This window comes from Schistocerca americana, chromosome 1 (assembly GCF_021461395.2).
Source record: "Schistocerca americana isolate TAMUIC-IGC-003095 chromosome 1, iqSchAmer2.1, whole genome shotgun sequence".
Classification (NCBI taxonomy): domain Eukaryota; kingdom Metazoa; phylum Arthropoda; class Insecta; order Orthoptera; family Acrididae; genus Schistocerca; species Schistocerca americana.
This window is the reverse complement of record NC_060119.1, coordinates 1041445823-1041468287: the sequence shown is the minus strand read 5'-3', so window position 1 is coordinate 1041468287 and position 22465 is coordinate 1041445823. Positions and strand designations below refer to the sequence as shown.

The following is a 22465-nucleotide window of genomic DNA, read 5'->3' as shown; positions in this document are numbered from 1 at the left end:
TAGGCTGCTCGATAGTGATGAAAGCTTACTTAAATGTATACTTAAATGTACGCTTCAAAATTCATTGTAATAATCATTCAAGGGTATACTAATATCCGTAATTAAATGAAGAGAAAGGGTAAATTATGTTCACTGGGAAACTGCCCGTATGGTAGTGGCCACAAGGTTACCACAATCGTGTACTAGGTATATGAAATCACTGAAAGACGCATGATTATTGCACACGCAATAAACAAGAGGCACACCACGACATATCTTTAAATAATATTATTTACATTTGTTATTTTTTACATGTTTACAGCAGTGGTTGGAATTAGGAAAGTTGCGTAATTACGAGATCGGGTGGGAGACCAACTTGCGAGAACAAGCGCAGTACCTTACATTTACATTAACTGTGCAGTCCAAAGCAGGCCTGAGTGAGTGACGGAGGCTACGGAAACAAAGGAATAAAAGTAAAAAGGAAGCCGTGCATATGACGGTAACGGCACAGCCGAACGGCCTTCCTTCCCAATCAGAAATGCAGTCGAAGTTCTTCAATTGACTCCGAAGGGCACTTCCTGTCTGTGGAGACGGATGCTACCACTGGCGGCCCGTGCGCTGGAAGGTCCTGGAGTTGTTGGCGGTGAAGATGAAGGGCGCGTCCTCGGTGGGGCAGCGGAAGTCCTCGAAGACGCGCCGCAGGCCGCGCTCCGACTTGTTGCCCACGGGCTCCAGCATGTTGTTCCACAGCATGTTGGCACCTGCGACACAACAGCACAGCGCCGGGTCAACCCTGGCCGAATGGGGGTCACACTGCGCATGCGCCGCACGTCCGGGACGACTACGGCGACAGCCGGGCGTGCTCTTCCTGTTGTCGGCCGGACAGGAGGCGCGCGCCGCATCGTTCATTGCTCACACGTGACCATAGGCCACGCAGTGATCCTGCGCCCTTGGCAAAACTTTCAAAGTCTCATCGCCCCTCCCCTCCCTCCCTCCCACAGAAAAAGTACCTTTCTCCAATTTCTTCTACACAGTCAGAGGAAATTTTCGAATTTGTACGATAGGCTTCATAAAAATAAAGAGTTATTGAAAAATATTATGAGGGTAATCCCAAACTCTATCATCTGGTGAACAAGATGAATGAGACAGGCGAAATTCCCTCAGACTTCAAGAAGAATATAATAATTCCAATCCCCAAAAAAGCAGGTGTTGGCAGATGAGAAAATTACCGAACTATCAGTTTAATAAGTCATAGCTGCAAAATACTAACGCGAATTCTTTACAGACGAATGGAAAAACTGGTAGAAGACGACCTCGGGGAAGATCAGTTTGGATTCCGTAGAAATGTTGGAAAACATGAGGCAATACTGACCCTACGACTTATCATAGAAGAAATATTAAGGAAAGGCAAACTTACGTTTCTAGCATTTGTAGACTTAGAGAAAGCTATTGACAATGTTGACTGGAATACTCTCTTTCAAATTCTGAAGGTGGCAGGGGTAAAATACAGGGAGCGAAAGGCTATTTACAATTTGTACAGAAAGCACATGGCAGTTAAAAGAGTCGAGGGCCATAAAAGGGAAGCAGTGATTGGGAAGGGTGTGAGACAGGGTTGTAGCCTCACCCCGATGCTATTCAATCTGTATATTGAGCAAGCAGTAAAGGAAACAAAAGAAAAGTTTGGAGTAGGCATTAAAATCCATGGAGAAGAAATAAAAACTTTGAGGTTCGCCGATGACATTGTAATTCTGTCAGAGACAGCAAAGGACTTGGAAGAGCAGTTGAACGGAATGGACAGTGTCTTCACAGGAGGATATAAGATGAACATCAAAAAAAGCAAAACGAGGATAATGGAATGTAGTCAAATTAAATCGGGTGATGCTGAGGGAATTATATAAGGAAATGAGACACTTAAAGTAGTTTTGCTATATGTGGAGCAAAATAACTCATGATGGTCGAAGTAGAGAGGATATAAAATGTAGACTGGCAATGGCAAGGAAAGCGTTTCGGAAAAAGAGAAATTTGTTAACATCGAGTATAGATTTAAGTGTCAGGAAGTCGTTTCTGAAAGTATTTGTGTGGATTGTAGCCATGTATGGAAGTGAAACATGGACGATAAATAGTTTAGACAGGAGGAGAATAGAAGCTTTCGAAATGTGGTGCTACAGAAGAATGCTGAAGATTAGATGGGTAGATCACATAACTAATGAGGAGGTATTGAATAGGATTGGGGAGGAGTTTGTGGCACAACTTGACTAGAAGAAGGGATCGGTTGGTAGGACATGTTCTGAGACATCGAGGGATCACCAACTGAAGGGCAGCGTGGAGGGTAAAAATCGTAGAGGGAGACCAAGAGACGAATACACTAAGCACATCAGAAGGATGTAGGTAGCAGTAGGTACTGGGAGATGAAGGAACTTGCACAGGATAGAGTAGCATGGAGAGCTGCATCAAGCCAGTCTCGGGACTGAGGACCACAACAACAACAACAACAACAACATTGAAAAAGCTGTAGTCTTTTACTTTTGAACTTTATCCTGTTTGTTAAAATGCTTTTGTTGGGTGATACGTTCTACATAACACGATTCAAATGTATGGACACAATGCATGTACTCAATGGTCTCCCATTGTTTTATAAGTACATAAACCTGTTTATTTCTACAGTGGTTTACATCAGTTTACAACTTGAACGTTTAGCTATTTTTCGATATTATCACTATTTCTGTCGATGTGTTTTTGTAGACGCTGCGGCAGCTTTTGTATGCCCATGTCATACCAGCTCGCCGCCATGCTGTTCAGAAAGTTATGATCCTCTTCTTTCACCTCGTCGCCGGAGCTGAATCGCTTACCGTCCAATTGTTCTTTTAACCTATGGAACTGTGCGGCTGATCCCGGCGGAGGTTCGAGTCCTCCCTCGGACATGGGTGTGTGTGTTTGTCCTTAGGATAAATCAGTTTAAGTAGCGTGTAAGCTTAGCGACCGATGACCATAGCAGTTAAGTCCCATAAGATTTCATACACACTTGAACATTTTTAACCTAGGGAACAGGTGATACTCACTGGGCGCTAAGTCAGGGCTATAGGGTGGTCGGTTTTATGGCTCAAATGGCTCTGAGCACTATGGGACGTAACTTCTGAGGTCATCAGTCCCCTAGAACTTAGAACTACTTAAACCTAACTAACCTAAGGACATCACACACATCCATGCCCGAGGCAGGATTCGGACCTGCGACCGTAGCGGTCGCGCGGTTCCAGACTGTAGCGCCTAGAACCTCTCGGCCACTCCGGTTGGTTCGGTGATTATGTTCCACTGAAACTGTTGCAGGAGAGCAACGCTTTTGCCGAGCGATGTGTGGGCGAGCGTTGTCATTGAGAATGTGCACGCCCTTGCTCAACATTCCTCTTCTCATGTTCTGAATTGCCCGTTTGATTTTTATCAGACTCTCACAGTACCTGTCAGCGTTAATTGTGGACCCAGCGATTCAGCTCCGACGACGAAGTGAAAGAAGAGGTTCATAACTTTCTGAACAGCATGGCGGCGAGCTGGTACGACATGGGCATACAGAAACTGCCGAAGCGTCTACAAAAATGCTTCGACAGAAATAGTGATAATGTCGAAAAATAGCTAAACGTTCAAGTTGTAAACTGATGTAAACCATTGTAGAAATAAACAGGTCTATTTACTTATAAAACAATAGGAGACCTTACTTTTGGGATTACTCTCCTAGTAAACCTATATAGATGGAAAATATTAGAGACATAAAATTATATGTATTATTGGATGTTCAGAAAAAAACAGAACACCTTAAACGACTAGAGATAGGTAGTTCACATTCACAGGACATCATCATTAGTATGTTCTGCAGAAATGATTAGCATTTGAACAACATTGGCCGGAGAGTTCAAGGTCAGCATCAATATCGCCGCGCAACACCGCCTACCGGTAAAATGTGGCTACGGTTCTCGTTGTCGCAATACACCGAAGGTAATGTATCAGTCTGACTTGAACAGACGTGCAGGATGCCTCGCAGACGTATGCGTGAATAACGAGTGTCAAAGAGGGCTTATTTTTGGCATGAAAGAATGTGATGCATACATCCGGGAAAATGCTGCATGTGTGGGACGAAGTGTTTCGACGGTGCAACGGATGTGTGCAGAATGAGTCACGGAAGGCCGCAGAACATGGCAAGATGGGCCACGTCACACCACCCAGACCATCGCCGAGAAAATAGACGCCTCATCCGAATGGCATTGCAGGACACATCTACGTCCTCCTCGGCTCTGCCGCAACAGTGGAACACATCGTTCACTATCAGGGGTGACAGTCCGTCGCCGTTTATTACGATACGGGTTACGCGAGCGTCGTCCACTTGTCCATCTGCCTTTGACGAAAGTGGAGAAACATGCTAAACGGCATTGGTGTATGGAACGACGTCACTGGGATCATTAATTGTGTCAGATAGTCTTTTCGGACAAATTAAGATTCTATTTGTTTCAAATTGATGGTCGCATTTTGGTCGCCGCCAGGCCAGGAGAGCGGCAACGCAGTGACTTCATTCGCACAAGACATCAAGCGCCTACTCAGGACTTAATAGTGTGGGATGCTCGCGGGTACAATCACAAATCAAATGGTTCAAATGGCTCTGAGCACTATGGGACTTAACATCTATGGTCATCAGTCCCCTAGAACTTAGAACTACTTAAACCTAACTAACCTAAGGACAGCACACAACACCCAGCCATCACGAGGCAGAGAAAATCCCTGACCCCGCCGGGAATCGAACCCGGGAACCCGGGCGTGGGAAGCGAGAACGCTACCGCACGACCACGAGATGCGGGCAATCACAAATCACAGTTGGTGCACGTCCAGTGCAGTGAATGACATCCTGCGACCAAAAGTCATACCCTTTCTGCACAACGCATCAGACACCATTTTTCAGCAAGACAATGCAAGAGCAAAATTGGCAGTTGACCCTAAATAACGAAACGTGTGAGGACATCCACATGAGTGTTAAAAGGAATTCGTTATACTTCGGTTACACGATAAATCAGTCTAATCTAAAAGTCGTAAATTCAACTAAATACCTAGGTATTACAATTACGAATACCTTAAACTGGAAGGAAAACACAGAAAATGTCGTGGAGAAGGTTAACCAAAGACTGCGTTTCGTTGGCACGACACTTAGAAAATGTAACAGACCTACTAAGGAGACTGCCTACACTACGCTTGTCCGTCCTCTTTCAGAATACTGATGCGCGGTTTGGGATCCTTACCAGATAGGACTGACGGAGTACATCGAAAAAGTTCAAAGAAAGGCAGTACGTTTTGTATTATCGCGAAATATGGGAGAGAGTGTCACAGAATTGATACAGGATTTGGGATGGACATCATTAAAAGAAAAGCGTTTTTCGTTGCGACGGAATCTTCTCGCGAAATTCCAATCACCAACTTTCTCCTTCGAATGCGAAAATATTTTATTGACGCCGAGCTACATAGGGAGAAACGATCACCACGATAAAATAAGGGAAATCAGAGCTCGTACGGAAAGATATAGGTGTTCGTTCTTTCCGCGCGCTATACGAGATTGGAAAAATAGATAATTGTATGTTGCTGCACGAACACATGCCTCCTTGGTGTAACAGGACGTCAGGCTTTTCCCCTGGGTCGCCAGATCACCAGACTTGTTGCTAGTCAAAACTGGATATGGTGAAACGATGGGTGCAGCACTGCGACACAGTGCCAACCACCACACATGAACTTTGGAACCAGGTGAATGCAGAATGGATGGCAACACCACAGCACGCCTTTCCTACCTTATACGCATCGATGCCATCACGCATGGATCAAGTTATCAGGACTCATGGAGGACCCTGTGCCTGTTAGACAGCAGGACGGATTCTGAACCGAGGTGACTGAAATGCTATTCATTTCTGCAGCACATATAAATATACATTTGTTTGAATATAGATGTCCTGTCTCTAGTCTTTAAGGTGTTCTCTTTTTTCTGAACATGAATGTAAATTACAAACTGTATATATTTTCTAGAAGAATTAAAAGTAAAGCAGAATCTCTCTAATTGTTTGTGGCAGGTACTGTATATTGATTTTATTGTGATGTGTAATAAAAAACAGATTTTATTTGCTCCTATTAAATTATTAGCACTGTCTGAATTATTAATCTATATAGACAAAAATGTAAATGGTGGTTTGTTCAGAATCGTATACCTCACAAATTTCTTCATTGATTGCGTTGAAATTTTGACACAACGTTGCATTCTGTTATAGGCATGCTTTTACGTATCTATTTTTTAATAGGTCCTGTACAGGGAGTTCGAAAATTCCCGTTACAGACTTTTGCATTTGCAGAAGGGAGTTAGTAGATAATATTTTGAATAGGAACCCGTGTCCTTAAACATGCCGTTTCCGTTCTACGACTGTTTCAGTTCAGATGTGTAACGCGTCCATCTCTGCTGAGAGAAACAGAAATGTGTCAGTGTTGTTTGTTCTGGTATGCAACAGGGTAGACACGATGGCCAGTTCTTGGAAGCTTTGCCACTGAACCTCCGTCAGGAAATATAGTTTCAGCATGATGGCGCACCACTCACTCGTCACGTGCGGTTTGGAGACATCTCAACAGACGATGTGGTGGAAAATGGATAGGTCGACATGGTCCAACTGCATGGCCGCCTCGATCGCTGGATTTAACTCATATGGACTACTTCTTGTGCAGTCATATTCGAAGTTTAATTTACGTGATCCCTGTAGAGACAGACGAAGATATGACGGTAAGAACTCTGGCCGCTGCACTAGAAACTGAAGAGACATGAAGTGGGGCGGAGAGTGTGTACCAGAACATGCTTCGTAGGTACAATGTCTGTAACGACGCTGGTGGTCGCTACATCGAACCACTGTTGTAATGCAGCAGTACTGTTCTGCACGAACAGCACGCTAGATTCTCTTTTATTTTGGAATAATGTAAACACGTAACGTTTAAGTGTTAATACAAACAAATGCGCGTAAGTGATAAATGGATGTTTCATCATGTTTCCTTTCGAACTGTTACCTAATAATTGTACTATGTCACGATAAATTCAGTTCTCAAGCAGACGTAAATGAGTTAAACATCTGAACTGAAACCGTCGTAGAAACGAAAGGCTACGTTTCCGGACAGAGGTACCTGTTCAGAATACTATGTACTTACGCATAGGTACCTATTAACTATGTACTTACTCCCCTCTACATGTACTAGAAGTTTGCAACGACAGTTTCCGAACATCCTGTATGACAAATACACCTTTTTGGGATTTTTTGTAACAATCTTTTCCTACTATTAAATATATAAAAATACATACAGGGTGATTCAAAAAGAATACCACAACTTTAATAATGCGTATTTAATGAAAGAAACATAATATAACCTTCTGTTATACATCATTACAAAGAGTATTTAAAAAGGTTTTTTTTCACTCAGAAACAAGTTCAGAGATGTTCAATATGGCCCCCTCCAGACACTCGAGCAATATCAACCCGATACTCCAACTCGTTCCACACTCTCTGTAGCATATCAGGCGTAACAGTTTGGATAGCTGCTGTTATTTCTCGTTTCAAATCATCAATGGTGGCTGGGAGAGGTGGCCAAAACACCATATCTTTAACATACCCCTATAAGAAAAAATCGCAGGGGGTAAGATCAGGGCTTCTTGGAGGCCAGTGATGAAGTGCTCTGTCACGGGCTGCCTGGCGACCGATCCATCGCCTCGGGTAGTCTCTCCATACAGTCGACTCTCCATACAGTTGATTGTGGAATTTGCAGCTCTCTGCTAGCTCTGCGAGTCGATTTTCCTGGGCTGCGAACAAATGCTTGCTGGATGCGTGCTACATTTTCATCACTCGTTCTTGGCCGTCCAGAACTTTTCCCTTTGCACAAACATCCATTCTCTGTAAACTGTTTATACCAACGTTTAATACACCACCTATCAGGAGGTTTAACACCATACTTCGTTCGAAATGCACGCTGAACAACTGTCGTCGATTCACTTCTGCCGTACTCAATAACACAAAAAGCTTTCTGTTGAGCGGTCGCCATCTTAGCATCAACTGACGCTGACGCCTAGTCAACAGCGCCTCAAGCGAACAAATGTACAACTAAATGAAACTTTATAGCTCCCTTAATTCGCCAACAGATAGTTCTTAGCTCTGCCTTTTGTCGTTGCAGAGTTTTAAATTCCTAAAGTTGTGGTATTCTTTTTGAATCACCCTGTATTATAGCTATTTAAAAAAAGGTTTACGAGAACACATACGTATTCCAGTGCAAGGCTGAGTCAAATTTTTCAAACATTAGGTCAGAAACTTTGAGAGACGCGATTAGGAACCATTGCATTCGAATACTTACGTGTTTCTATATACCATCTGGAAAGCCATCTGGTGTATAAGTAAGATATATGTAACAAAAGAGGAAATGTTATAAATGTTGGTTTGTTCTGAATCGTTAATCTCCGAAAGTTTCTGGTTGATTCCTTTGAAATTTTGACACAACGTTGAATTTAAATAACGGTGTGCTTTTAAGTACCTGCTTAATTAATATATGTGCATTACATATATATATATATATATATATATATATATATATATATATATATATATATATATATAGGGAACCATTGTTACCAAAAATCTCAAAATGTGCCTTTCCGTTGTACTTCGAATTTGTATACGTTACTCATATGAATGTTCAGATACATATAGATTATACACTTTTTAATAATTAAAAACACATTTAAAGTATACAACAGTGGAACGTTGTTAGCAATCAGTAAATTTGTATTTATGGCTTATTGGTTTATGATTAGAATACTACTATAGAATCTGAATTTGCAGTAACAGTAAGCAAGGTTCAGGGTCAGAGAGAGGAGGGTTGAGATGCACGGAAGGGTGGAAAGAAAAGGACAGGGAAAACGGAGAGACGGAAACAGAGACCGGTCAGGAAGAGATGGAGAGAAAAAGGAGGGGGGGGGGGAGAGAAGGTGGACAGAGAAAGATCGAGGAGGTGATGGACAGTAAGTGTGGGAAGAAGGAGGAGATGAATAAAGAAAAGGGGAGAGGGAGTTGGACAGACAGGACAGAGAAAGATATTAGAAAGTATATCCAGTCCCCATACGTTTTAGAAACGCTTGCTTTCTCTTTCCTTTCTTTTCCATTTAACCATCCTGAGCGACAGCAAATCGTAGTCAAGTACAGCTACTAGGAAATAAAAGAAAAACGGCTAAATTTAAGTGTTTAGAACAAATTCCTTTCTAATAATTCTATTCTTTTTATAATTGTACTTTCCATTTTCTTGCAGTGCACCAATGTCTATAACAATATAACTGAAGTCAGATTTAGCAGTTGTATCGTATTCTATCCACAAGATATCTGAATTTGAACCTGTTTCATCTATACTCGAACTTAAGCAGCTTTTTATCTTCTCTAATTTGCTGAAAGTGTACTAAAATTATAAACATCCTGGAAGTTATTTGAGTGTTCAGATAAGCGTCTCGTAACCCATAATAAGGAAAATAAAGTAGTTCAAAATAACCAAATGCGAATCTGTGTCAGTACTCTTCATCGACTATTTCTACTGGAATTCGAAAGCAGCTATTTCGTTAACTAACTCTGAGGTGTCGATGTTTTTATTCTGTTTGGCACCAAAACATGCTGCATACTTTTCGAAACCAGATACAGAGCTCTCATTTAACACTTACCTGACAGGAAATTAACGTAAGGTTACAAGTAGTATTTATTTCCATTTAACTTATTATTATGTCAAACGTTTCGAAGCAGTCTAGCTTAAACAGTTTGATCCCATTCCCCAGTTGTCAAAACTCTGAAAAAAAAGGAAACCTTCGGTTAAATAGCATATTATTAGATCCGGTGGCCCACCTTTGACGCCCTATATTAACGCAGCGAAACAGCAGCAAATCTCCATTGTTGAACGTGAGCAGCTGTAACAAACAAGTTCACTGATGACACACAACCCAAATGACCCCTGTTCGGAAGTAGTCGTTTTTTGAGTGCTATTTACAGCGTGAGTTTTTAGTCTCGTGTAGAGGGAAAAGCTTATTGCATCCTGTAGACGAGAACATGTGCCTCTCATCCCCTCATGGTTAATTCTTAAATCACCTTCCTCTTTTTTTTATGGGTCAATTTTTTGCACCCCTCTGTGGCTGCGCCCTTGTCGGGTGTCTATCCCCTCCTAGTACATAAGGATACAGTCGCTTTATTCGTTACAAAATTCCTACGTGTTTCTACACGCCTTTTGCTGTGATTTTACTGATAGCAGATTAGCAGATTTAGCTTTAAGGACTAAACGCGAACCCCTTCGCTTTCACAGACTCAATTTTGTATGGCTGTGAGACTGTTGACGGTAAATTAGGTCGTTTCTCACAAAATGACGGTATATATTCCCTAGCACGCGGATTGCGGCAACAGTTTACAGCACAAAGCAAATAGGCTGCAGTATACTTGTAAGATATCTATCCTCAGTTCCGAAGAGGCCTCCTCTCACCCTGCTGTACTGATTAATCATAGTAGGTGATCACCATTCGTTTGTGGACAAAGAATACTAATGAAATTCAACCCAGTTTTACATGGCAGAACGATTATTGTTGACTCTGAAGAAAGCCGCTCTGATGTATGAAACAAAATACATTAGCGGAAAAGAAGAAATACTGGTCTCTATACTAGAAGAGTGGAGTTGGATCCCCCTCAAACAGTTTAGGGTGTAGCACAGAGCAGCAGCCAGTGACAGCTGTCAATTCTCCAGTACGTTCTCCTGGCTGCACAGTAGCACGCCAAAGTGGGGATACGAGGACACTTTGAGTCAGTCCTAAGTTCTGAGCAGCCGGTTGTACTGGAAAATCATATAGTGGAAGACTTCTCCACAGTTATCTCGCCGAATGCTGCACTGTGTTAAACTGCATCCAAAATAATAAAGAACATAGTGGAGCAGCGGTTAGCAAGCGCCGGCAGTTAGTAAGGGTCACCTGGTACTTCTCGGGTTTTCTGCAAAACTGCGGTCGCATGCAGTGTTTGAAATAAAGCGCAGATAGCACTCCGCTATTTGCTACAATTTTACTTTGATTTAGCTATTTGGTTTGTGTTGTTAGTAAATGTTACTTGAGTGTCACAGAAGGTGAGCTTTGTAATCTTCAACATAGTCTCTACTTTTTGGGGAAATAAGTAATATTATCGTGCTGGTATTCATATTTAAGTAGCTTAGTGAAGAATGTATCATAAAAAACATGCAGGTAACAGGATTAGAGAGGCTTCCTGTTACCGACATGTTTTAAAGCGTCATGTCAGTTGGGTAACAGGGGCTACACCAGACTCGGGAGGGCCGTGCAAGTAATTTGTTTTTATTTGTAATTTTTTTTAGGGCACAATACCGAGGTTGAGGAAGAAGAGGCTCGAGGGGAGTGGTGCGCAACAGTGAGACAAAGAGTTACAAGCGTTATGGAAGCCGAAATGACCGAAAGAGCTGCTAAAAATGTTCAAATATGTGAGAAATCTTATGGGACTTAACTGCTAAGGTCATCAGTCCCTAAGCTTACACACTACTTAACCTAAATTATCCTAAGGACGAACACACACACCCATGTCCGAGGGAGGACTCGAACCTCCCCCGGGACCAGCCGTTCAGTCCGTGACTGCAGCGCCCCAGACCGCTCAGCTAATTCCGTGCGGCAAAGGGCTGCTGCCGATCGCTTTAATGTTCCTCAAACTTCACTGCAAGGGTGATTAAAATCCGTTGTAAGGAATCAGTGCACAGCTATGATACCTCAGACGGGTTTTTACAAATCACCATTTGAATAAAACTACGAACAAAGCTGGTGGGAGAGATTGCACGTTACCGCCGCTAGCTAAGATTTAGTTTCAATAGTTCACTTAAGATTTCGTAGAAAATTTAACACTAGTTCACAGATTTCATAAACAAAAGAAACTGCCAGGTTAAGACTTCTTTCAAAACTTTATGAAGAAGCACACTCAACTGTCTTGCAGAAATACTTAGTCCACAAGTTTGAAGCATTGCGTTATGTTTTCTAACCAACTGCTCTTTTTCATCATCTTGTAATTTTGATATACAGCCTGATTAATTTGTTCGTGAACTACAAAAAATACTTTTCTGCTTCAAAACCCATGTTTTGTTAAGTGGCCTTTACTACCCTGCACATCAAAAAAGTTTTTCATCACCTTGTTCCGAAAGTTCCGAAACCTGTAAGGAAAATTGTAATAGAGAGCAGCATAATTTCGGCCCTTTTTATTGCTCAGGGAAACCACATATTGCACGTTGTACCACCATACAGTGAGACCTTCAGAGGCAGTGGACCCGATAGCTGTACACGCCGATACCTCTAATACCCAGTAGCACGTTCTCTTGCATTGATGCATGCCTGTATTCATCGTGGCATACTATCCCCAAGTTCATCAAGGCACTGTTGGTCCAGACTGTCTCACTCCACAACGGCGATTCGGCGTAGATCCCTCAGAGTGGTTGGTAGGTCACGTCATCCATAAACAGCACTTTTCAATCCATCCCAGGCATGTTCGATAGGGTTCATGTCTGGAGAAAATGCTGGTCACTCTAGTCGAGCGATGTCGTTATCCTGAAGGAAGTCATTCACAAGATGAGAACGATGGAGCGCGAACTGTCGTCAAAGGAAGACGAATGCCTCACCAACATGCTGCCGATATGGTTGTACTATCGTTCGGAGGATGGCATTCACGTATCGTACAGCCGCTACGACGCCTTCCATAACCACCAGAGGCGTACGTCGGTCCCACATCAGGCCACCCCAAATCAGCAGGGAACTTCCACCTTGCTGCACTCGCTGGACAGTGCGTCTAAGGCGTTCAGCCTGACCAGGTTGCCTCCAAACATCCGACGATTGTCTGGTTGAAGGCATATACGACACTCATCGGTGAAAAGAATGTGATGCCAATCCTGAGCGGTCCACTCGGCATGTTGTTGGGCCTGTCTGTAACGCGCTGCATGGTTAAAAAAAAATGGCTCTGAGCACTATGGGACTTAACTTCTGAGGTCATCAGTCCCCTAGAACTTAGAACTACTTAAACCTAACTAACATCACACACATCCATGCCCGAGGCAGGATTCGAACCTGCGACCGTCGCTGTCGCGCGGTTCCAGACTGTAGGGCCTAGAACCGCTCGGCCACTCCGGCCGGCGCGCTGCATTGTGTCGTGATTGCAAAGATGGACCTCGCTATGGACGTCGGGCCGCCCTTGGGCGGCCTGACCGGGTCATGTCATCGACAGTTCTTGTCTCTCTGTACCTCCTCCATGTCCGAACAACATCGCTTTCGTTCACTCAGAGACGCCTGGACACTTCCCTTGTTGAGAGCCCTTCCTGGCACAAAGCAACAATGCGGACGCGATCGAACCGCGGTATTGGCCGCGTAGGGAAGATTGAACTACAGACAACACGAGCCGTGTACCCCCTTTCTTGTGGAATGACTGGAACTGATCGGCTGACGGACCCCCTCCGTCTAACAGGCGTTGCTCATCTTTGGCTGTGATGTGATATTATTTGAATTTGTTTTGATATTAAGTGTGGTTTTCCAATTTTTCATTACAATGTTTAGGAACTGTATCAATTTAGGATCTACTTTGTATATTTCCAATATTTGTAGTAACCATGAGTGGGGTACACTATCAAAAGCTTTTTGGTAATCAATGTATGCATAGTGTAGCGACCTTTGTTTAGTTTTAGCTTGATATGTCACCTCTGCATCTAATATCAGTTGCTCTTTACATCCTCGTGCTCCTTTGCAATAGTCTTTTTGTTCTTCATTTATAATTTTGTGCTGTGTTGTATGTGTCATTAATTTCTGTGTAATGACTGAAGTCAATATTTTGTATATTGTTGGTAGGCATGTTATGGGGCGATATGTAGCTGGGTTTGCTGTGTCTGCTTGATCTTTAGGTTTCAGATAAGTTATTCCATGTGTAAGTGTATCAGGGAATGTGTATGGGTCCGCAATGTAACTGTTAAATAATTTAGTTAAGTGTGAATGTGTTGAGGTGAACTTCTTTAGCCAGAAATTTGCTATTTTATCTTTTCCAGGGGCTTTCCAATTGTGAGTAGAATTAATTGCTTGGGTGACTTCATGTTGCAAAATTATCACTTCAGGCATTTGTGGTATCATCTTGTATGCGTCTGTTTCTGCTTGTATCCACCGTGCATGCCTGTTATTCTGTACCGGGTTTGACAATATGTTGCTCCAGAAGTGTTCCATGTCTGTTATGTTTGGTGGATTGCCTATTTTAATGTGTGTGTTATCTATAGTCTGGTAAAATTTCTTTTGGTTTCTGTTGAATATTTGGTTTTATTTCCTTCTATTTTCACTTTTTTTGTATCTTCTAAGTAGTTTGGCGAATGCTTGTACTTTTCTGCTTCTTTTCATCTAATTGCTCTATCGCTTCTTGTTCTGAGATTTTACCTAACCTTTTTCGCTTTTTGTATGACATTTCATTTCTTATAAATTGTGTTAGCTGTCCGATGTCTTTTCTCAGTTTTTCTATTCTCGTCTGTAACCCGTGTTGCCATGCTGGTTTTGTGGGTTTCTTCTGTGTGTTGGTTGGTTCTGATCTCTGCCTAGTGTGTGTATTTAGTGTAGTGAGTGCTCCTATATAAACCAGTAGTTGGAACTCTTCCATAGTTGTGTTTTCATTTATTTTGCTGTGTATGATTGTGTTAATAGTTGTTATTGTTGTGTCGACTTGTGGGTTATTTGGCGGTCTATGCAAGAATGGTCTAATGTCTATATATGTCAGCTGAAATTTTTCTTCTATATCTAACATTTGTGTCACTTCATGTTCTATTTGTGCTTGTTCTGGTGGCTGTCTTAAGAGTTTGTTTTCCTCTGATTGTTTAATTGATGCGTGTTGTTCTTTGTTTGTTTGCTCTGGGATGTTTGAGTCCATTACTGTATTTTCTTCTTCTTCTGATTGCACATTATTTTGTTCCGGTATTTGTTGTACTTGTTGTTTGATGTGTTCTAATTCTGACTGGGGTATCCTGTTTTTTTTATTACTACACGGATCTGATCAGCTAGTCGTTGTTCTGTTAAAAATTTTAATTCTGGGTATCTGGTAATAAATGTTGTGTATACTTGTGATCTGTATTCAGTTGTGTTGGTTCCTAGGTTTGTTGCTCGGTAATAACAGAACATGAGGTGTCGGTTAACTTCATCTCACCATCTCATCCTCTGTCTTTGTTTTCCTTCTAGGGTGGTTGCAGGAAGCATATCCTGTAAAACACCTCTATTTGGATTTAAATCCTTTTCCAGTTGGCTAGCAGTGTCGTTACTATTGTGGGCGGGCATAGGGTTCAAGCGTCGTCCCCGACCATGACGGCGCTTGTCCGAGGCTTCTTTAGTTCTGTCCTGAACCAACTAATCACACTAAAAGGGGGGTTAGCCCTATTAGTGGTTTGTTCTTTTCGTCGCCTTTTACGACTGGCAGAACATACCGGGGGCCTATTCTTTTCCCGGGCCTCCACGGGTACTATGGTTTCAAGGATTTTGTAACTTAAAAAATGTGCGTGTGCTTGCTGAAAGGTGGAATCCGTGTTGAGAAGTGTCATCAGTATGTCACTGTAAATGTGCCCGGAAATACTTAGCTCCATGAAGAAGAATGGACCGTTCAATTTCTGTACTGACGTCCCACAGAAATACTATGTTAACTGTCTTATACGCTGCACGCTTCGCATCCAAAATTATCAGTGCGAATAGATCAGTAATAATTGTAATTTGTTGCTGGAATACTTTACGAAATAAGCCAGCAGTCACCGCTGCTGTCTATAAATGTACAGCTTGTTTCACATTTCTGAAGGCTCTCCTCGATAAGGAGATTTATGGAACGTGGTTTTTTAATGAATAAATGAAAAAAAACGTACACACACACAAACTTTAAGTGAGGACTCACATCACAGCTGTGCAACACGCTTAGGGACCCATAAGGACCAGAAAGCCATTATAAACTTGTTCCATACTGTAAAATTCTCTTTCCATTATCTCCTACCATTTGCTGAATTCATCGTCTAGGTATCTGGAACAACTTCATGAAATCGGCAACCATTTATCTACAACCTGTACTCATACAACCATTAGGAATATTCCCGTGAAGTTGAAAAATTTTAAATGAAATTCGCTTTCCCGGTGTCGTGCCTGTGTTATGATATTTTTATGCGTGTATGTCCGAAGGAACGTTGCACCTAACTCGGAATAACACAGGTAGGGTAAAAGGACTATCTTACACGGAAATATAATATAGATGTACGATTATAGGTTGTACGCAAATGGTTAACGACAAAAGGAATTTTGGGTCCGGCCGCGAGTCGGTCCGGCACAAACTTTCACTGTCGTCATTCCATTATGCGACTGATAGGTGTTCATATTTGCAACTGCGAATACATTTCATATATATTTCGTTTTGGTATAAATGGCGAAAAAACTTTTGAAACCAAACCTATACATTTCTTAAGGCTTACAATTCGAAATACACATTTCAAAAAAGATAAACGATGACTGTGAATATTGTATCACAGACACAGTTCAGACTGTTCAGATATGTCACTAAACCCGCCCAAATACAGATTAAGCGTGGAATATACCAAGGAGACTCATTAAGTGGTTTCTGGTTCTGCCTTGCTCTGAACCCACTATCCAACATGCTAAATAATACAAATTATGAATACAATATTACTGGAACATACCCACACAAAATCACGCATTTGCTATACATGGATGATCTAAAACTAGTGGCAGCAACAAATCAACAACTCGACCAATTACTAAAGATAACAGAAGTATTCAGCAATGATATGAATATGGCTTTTGGAACAGACAAATGTAAGAAAAATAGCATAGTCAAGGGAGAACACACTAAACGAGAAGATTACATATTGGATAACCACAGCGACTGCATAGAAGCGATGGAAAAAACAGATGAATATAAATATCTAGGATATAGACAAAAAATAGGAATAGATAATACAAATATTAAAGAAGAACTGAAAGAAAAATATAGACAAAGACTAAAAAAATTCTTAAAACAGAATTGACAGCAAGAAACAAGACAAAAGCTATAAATACTTATGCTATACCAATATTGACCTACTCATTTGGAGTAGTGAAATGGAGTAACACAGACCTAGAAGCTCTCAATACACTTACACGATCACAGTGCCACAAATATAGAATACATCACATACATTCAGCAACAGAAAGATTCACATTAAGCAGGAAGGAAGGAGGAAGGGGATTTATCGACATTAAAAACCTGCATTATGGACAGGTAGACAATTTAAGAAAATTCTTTCTAGAACGAGCAGAAACTAGTAAAATACACAAAGCAATCACTCATATAAATACATTGGTTACAATACTGCCATTTCATAACCACTTCTACAACCCTTTATATCACATAACATCAACGGATATGAAGAAAGTAAATTGGAAAAAGAAAACACTACATGGCAAGCACCCATATCATCTATCACAGCCACACATCGATCAAGACGCATCCAACACATGGCTAAGAAATGGTAATATATACAGTGAGACGGAAGGATTCATGATTGCAGTACAGGATCAAACAATAAACACCAGATATTACAGCAAGCATATTATTAAAGATCCCAATACTACAACAGATAAATGCAGACTATGCAAACAACAAATAGAAACAGTAGATCACATCACAAGCGGATGTACAATACTAGCAAATACAGAATACCCCAGAAGACATGACAATGTAGCAAAAATAATACATCAACAACTTGCCATCCAACATAAACTAATAAAACAACACGTTCCCACATACAAGTATGCACCACAAAATGTACTGGAGAATGATGAATACAAATTATACTGGAACAGAACCATTATAACAGATAAAACATCACCACAAAACAAACCTGACATCATACTCACCAATAAAAAGAAGAAATTAACACAACTAATCGAAATATCCATACCTAATACAAAAAATATACAGAAGAAAACAGAAGAAAAAATTGAAAAACACATCCAACTGGCTGAGGAAGTCAAGGACATGTGGCATCAGGATAAAGTTGACATCATACCAATTATACTATCAACTACAGGAGTCATACCACACAATATCCACCAGTACATCAACGCAATCAAAAGGTGCTAAACAGTAACAAAAAATGCACGTCGTTCCTCTTAATAAAAAAGGTGTTATTAATAAAGTATTACAGAAAATAGATAAACTAACGATTACGAATATGAGCTCTTTCGTAAAATAATTGCTCTTTTGTGTACTGTCAGTAGTTGAAAATTTGAAATATGAGAGGTGTTCAGTATGTCGAAAAACTTAAGTGATTATTGTTATCAGTTTTGATAAAAAAAATGTGTAAGCAGTAGAACGGAATGAACAGCTACGAAGGAGAGACGAGAATAGTGGTTCAACAGGATCACCCCGTTGTAGGAGACAGTATTATGAAGCAAATGAAACGCCTTAAATTAAATCTGCCAATTGTCAGAGTCGGTTGCTGGATCATCAGTAGTACGTGCCAAGTAATGTTGAGACCTTTTGTGTGATGTAGAACAGTAGACTAGATAGTACCTTTGAATATTTCATACAGCAGATAGCTAAGGCGTCATATTCCACCCACAGGGTTGTCATTATAACTGCAGAACTTGAGCCAATATTCGAACATATGTAGCCAGGCTATAGCAGCGATTGAATTAAATATAAATTATCGTGCTGTATCAATTCCAGTCTAATAGAACAATACACAACCATTTATAAAAACAGTAAAGACACTTTTTATGAAATTATAAGTAGAACAGAAATGTTTTCTCCACGGTATACATGTCTCTGTATTCCAGTAGTGTACGTTAGTATGTAGAGCATATTGCAGACTATCTGACTTGGAAAGAAATTGGAAAATAGACATTCAAAAGAGATTTGGAGATACGAGGGTTGGAACTTAAAATAGTGGCAACTATTTATTCACAACCGATACAAAAGAGTTACATGTTTCCACCTGTTACTGTCCTTCAAAGTAGTCACCAGCGTTGTGTAGGACCCGTTGCCAGCGATGTGGAAGGCGTAACATACCGTTAGCAGAGCCCGTTCTGTTGAAGAGCGAATAGAGCGGTCTGCTGCCTGTCGAATCTCTGGAACAGTTCTGAAGCGAATGCCACGAACTGTTTCCTTCATCTTCGGAATCAAATCAAAGTCACAAGGACTTAAGTCCGGGGAGTATGGTGGATGGTACAGTACTTCCCAGTCCCACCGACCGAACAGAATAACCACAGCTTGCGCTGTAAGCGCCCACGCATTGTCGTGCAAAGTGATGGGTGGGTTGCGCAGAAAGTGTCGCCGCTTCTTCCGCAAAGCTGTTCGCAGGTGATGCTCCTAAAACGAACAGTAATACTGTGCACTGACGGTCTGCCATGAAGGAACGTAATGCATTAAGATAACACTATCACAGTCGTACACCAGAATCACCATAACTTTCACCATACTGGGGCTCTGAAGCACTTTCGACTTTCACGCCGACCCATAATGACGCCATTCGTTGGATTGGCTCGTACGATGTGGTTCATGTCTCATCCAGTGTTACGATACGGCGTGAGGAAGCCTCTCCTTCGCGCTCATAGCGCTCCAAGTGCGTCTGAGCAGCGTCGTAACGCATCCGTTTCTGCGTTTCCGTCAAGTTATGCGGAACTCATTGTGAAGCAATTTTTCGCATGCCCAGGCGTTCCTTCAGGATACGAAGCACAGTCGTATGGTCTAATCCGGTTTCGTGGGCAAGCTCACGAATCGTATGGCGTCGATCACTGTCCACCAATGCGGCAACAGCATGCACTTCTTCAGAGACACTAGGACGACCTGCCCGATGCATGTCTGCCACAGTCTGCCGACCTTCGCTGAACGCTTTTACCCAACGTGCCACTGTTCTGTACGGCAATGCCGATTCCCCGCACGCCTCTTGAAGGCCTTGATGACACTGTCGTGCTGTACGACCTCTGGCACATTCAATTTTGATCAAACTTCGTTGTTCCTGTTTCGAAAACACAGTGACACCGTTACGTTAGACCGCTCGCTCACAAGTGACTGTGTTTCCCTCGATTGTGCGCACGCCGGTGACGTGGGACGGGCGAGTCCATTTGCTCGGATGTTAGGTAGTTATGTCAACAACGTGTGCTATCAGCGACAATAGTAGATTCCATTGCATAGTGTCTCCACAGCAGTGTTGCCGCTATTTAAGTTCCAACCCTCGTACTTATGTTACTGATGTAGTTTTGGAAAGTTCCTCTTGCTCTGCTCCCGAAGTCAGCTGTTTTCCATTGAAGAAGTATACACGTAACACCGTTCTTTACGTTTTCTTGTTTTACACACATGATTCTCTACTTGATAGAAGATTTTTTAGTTGAATCCATTTGGGTGTCAAAAATCTTAAACGTAATCGTTTCCTGGTACAAGTGCGGGCTGAAAAGTAATTTCTCCGAATCTTTTTGTGGAACCGTCTCAAAACTTTTTAAATAAAACAGAAGTTACTAACGCTCTACACCTTCATTCTTCGTGTCTACACATTTTTTCTCAATATTTTAAACTTGGTGACGAACGCATTTCACTCAACAAGATACGAGTTTGTTGATGCCGTCACTGTATAATATTTGACACTGAACTCACCTCCGCTTGTACCGCAGTCATCACTATCGAAATGAAGTCCTCGAAGGTGTTCTTTAGGTTTAGGAAACAGATGAAAATCGGATGGCACCAAACCGAGACGTGATGATCGATAACAGTGAATCGAAAACGTCGCAGCTCCCGTATGTGGTCTGGCATTGTCGTCCTCAAGGAGAGGATGTTCCATGTGTGGACGATCTCGAATTCTAAACTCGATTACATCACGGACGGACATAGTTATGTTACACACTGCCATGCTGTAACATACAATTAGGAGTCCTCTAGTGGCAAAGGGCTGCAGGTAAGTAGACATGAAGATGAAATATGTAGAATGTTAATAACATTCGTTTCATTTAGAAATATGTAAGGGTTTTCACATAAAAATTAGGAGACAATAGCTTTCAGGATGCCCTCGTAGACGATTGTGGTGCGTGCGTGTAGAGTATTGTATTTGGGCTGTTGCCGTTGCCGGAAAAGGAGGGATACGGTAACAGTCGATGCGGCACTTAACTTATTACACCGAAATAACACTTAAGGAATCAACGCCCATCTCCTTATTACATATTACCGTCAATTGTGTCGTATTCCATCACTGAATGAGGCACAGTGAACATGTTAACTAGGACAATTTAGCAATGTTTGGTGATCATGAACTTGATGTCACCAGCACTCCTGACCTTACTGGCCAAATAATAGAGACGGGAACTTTCCCTACCCCAGCGACTTGTGTCATCTCCGATTCTTGCGCTCGGCAAAAGCTAATGTTAATGATCTAGGTTGCGGTAGCGGGTATATCAACCACACAAGTTACTTTGGGAATTTGATTTCTACCACGTCAAAGCACCATGATCCTATCATAACCGATGAAACGCGATGGAATATGGGGCTTTATTAACGTAAAGTGTATGTGGGCGTAATAATTTATTTTCATTAAATGTATCTTATGACATCACTCGAAACTGAGCTCCTAACACCATTGCCTTGGAAAGCAAATGTCCGGGTTCGTGTCGGAGTCTGATACGTAGTTTTAATCTGTAAGAAAGATTTTTAAATGCTCACAAACGACTCTAGACAAAAAAAAAAAAATCGTTTAGAAACAAACTACAGTCTATGAATGTGTGCGATCTTTCCAAGGCGTTTTAAGAGATCGTGTTACTCTCTGAGAAAAACTTAAGTTTTATGGAACTGATGGCTTCACACGCAACAGGTTTGAATCGTACTTAACGTAGATAACGTAAAAAGTTGTGCGGATTAATTCAAACAATGTTGGAAAAGTAAAAAATTTTAGTGACTGGGGAGAAATCACAAGGGGAAATCCCACATCATTCAATTTTTGGTTCACTACTATTCTCTATGTATATGTGAATGACCACCTCTTGCCCCCCCCCTTTTCCCATTTGACATTTATCAAACACATTTAGTAACTTTTTCAGACGACACTAGTGTTATAACTAACCCTGTTAGAGACAAAAGAACAGAAGAGCTTGCAAAGGATGTTTTTAAAGAATTATTAAGTGTTTTTCTGGAAATAGATTCTCCCTAAACTTTGAGGAAACACACTACATTCAGTTCCGTTTCACAAATAGAACCAGACAACAGATGTAGCACATGAACAGGAGACAGTAATCAAGGAAGAATGCTCAAAATTTTTGGGTGTATATTTTGATGAAAACTTAAACTGCAAGAAGAATATTGCTGAGCCACTCAACTAATTCAGTTCAGCTACTTTTGCTCTTCGTGTAATGGCTAGTACTGGCAACAAA

General features: G+C 41.5%; 1 protein-coding gene across 1 annotated transcript in view; it reads right to left on the bottom strand.

Moving 5' to 3' along the window:
• Nucleotides 1-299: 299 nt before the first annotated feature.
• The window catches only part of LOC124549450 (phospholipase B1, membrane-associated-like), a 271696-nt gene continuing 249530 nt past the window's right edge, over nt 300-22465 (bottom strand). The window contains exon 8 of the mRNA XM_047125245.1: nt 300-740. Coding sequence (XP_046981201.1) covers nt 577-740 — 164 coding nt within the window. The 3' untranslated portion in view covers nt 300-576. The remainder of the gene's footprint in view (nt 741-22465) is intronic.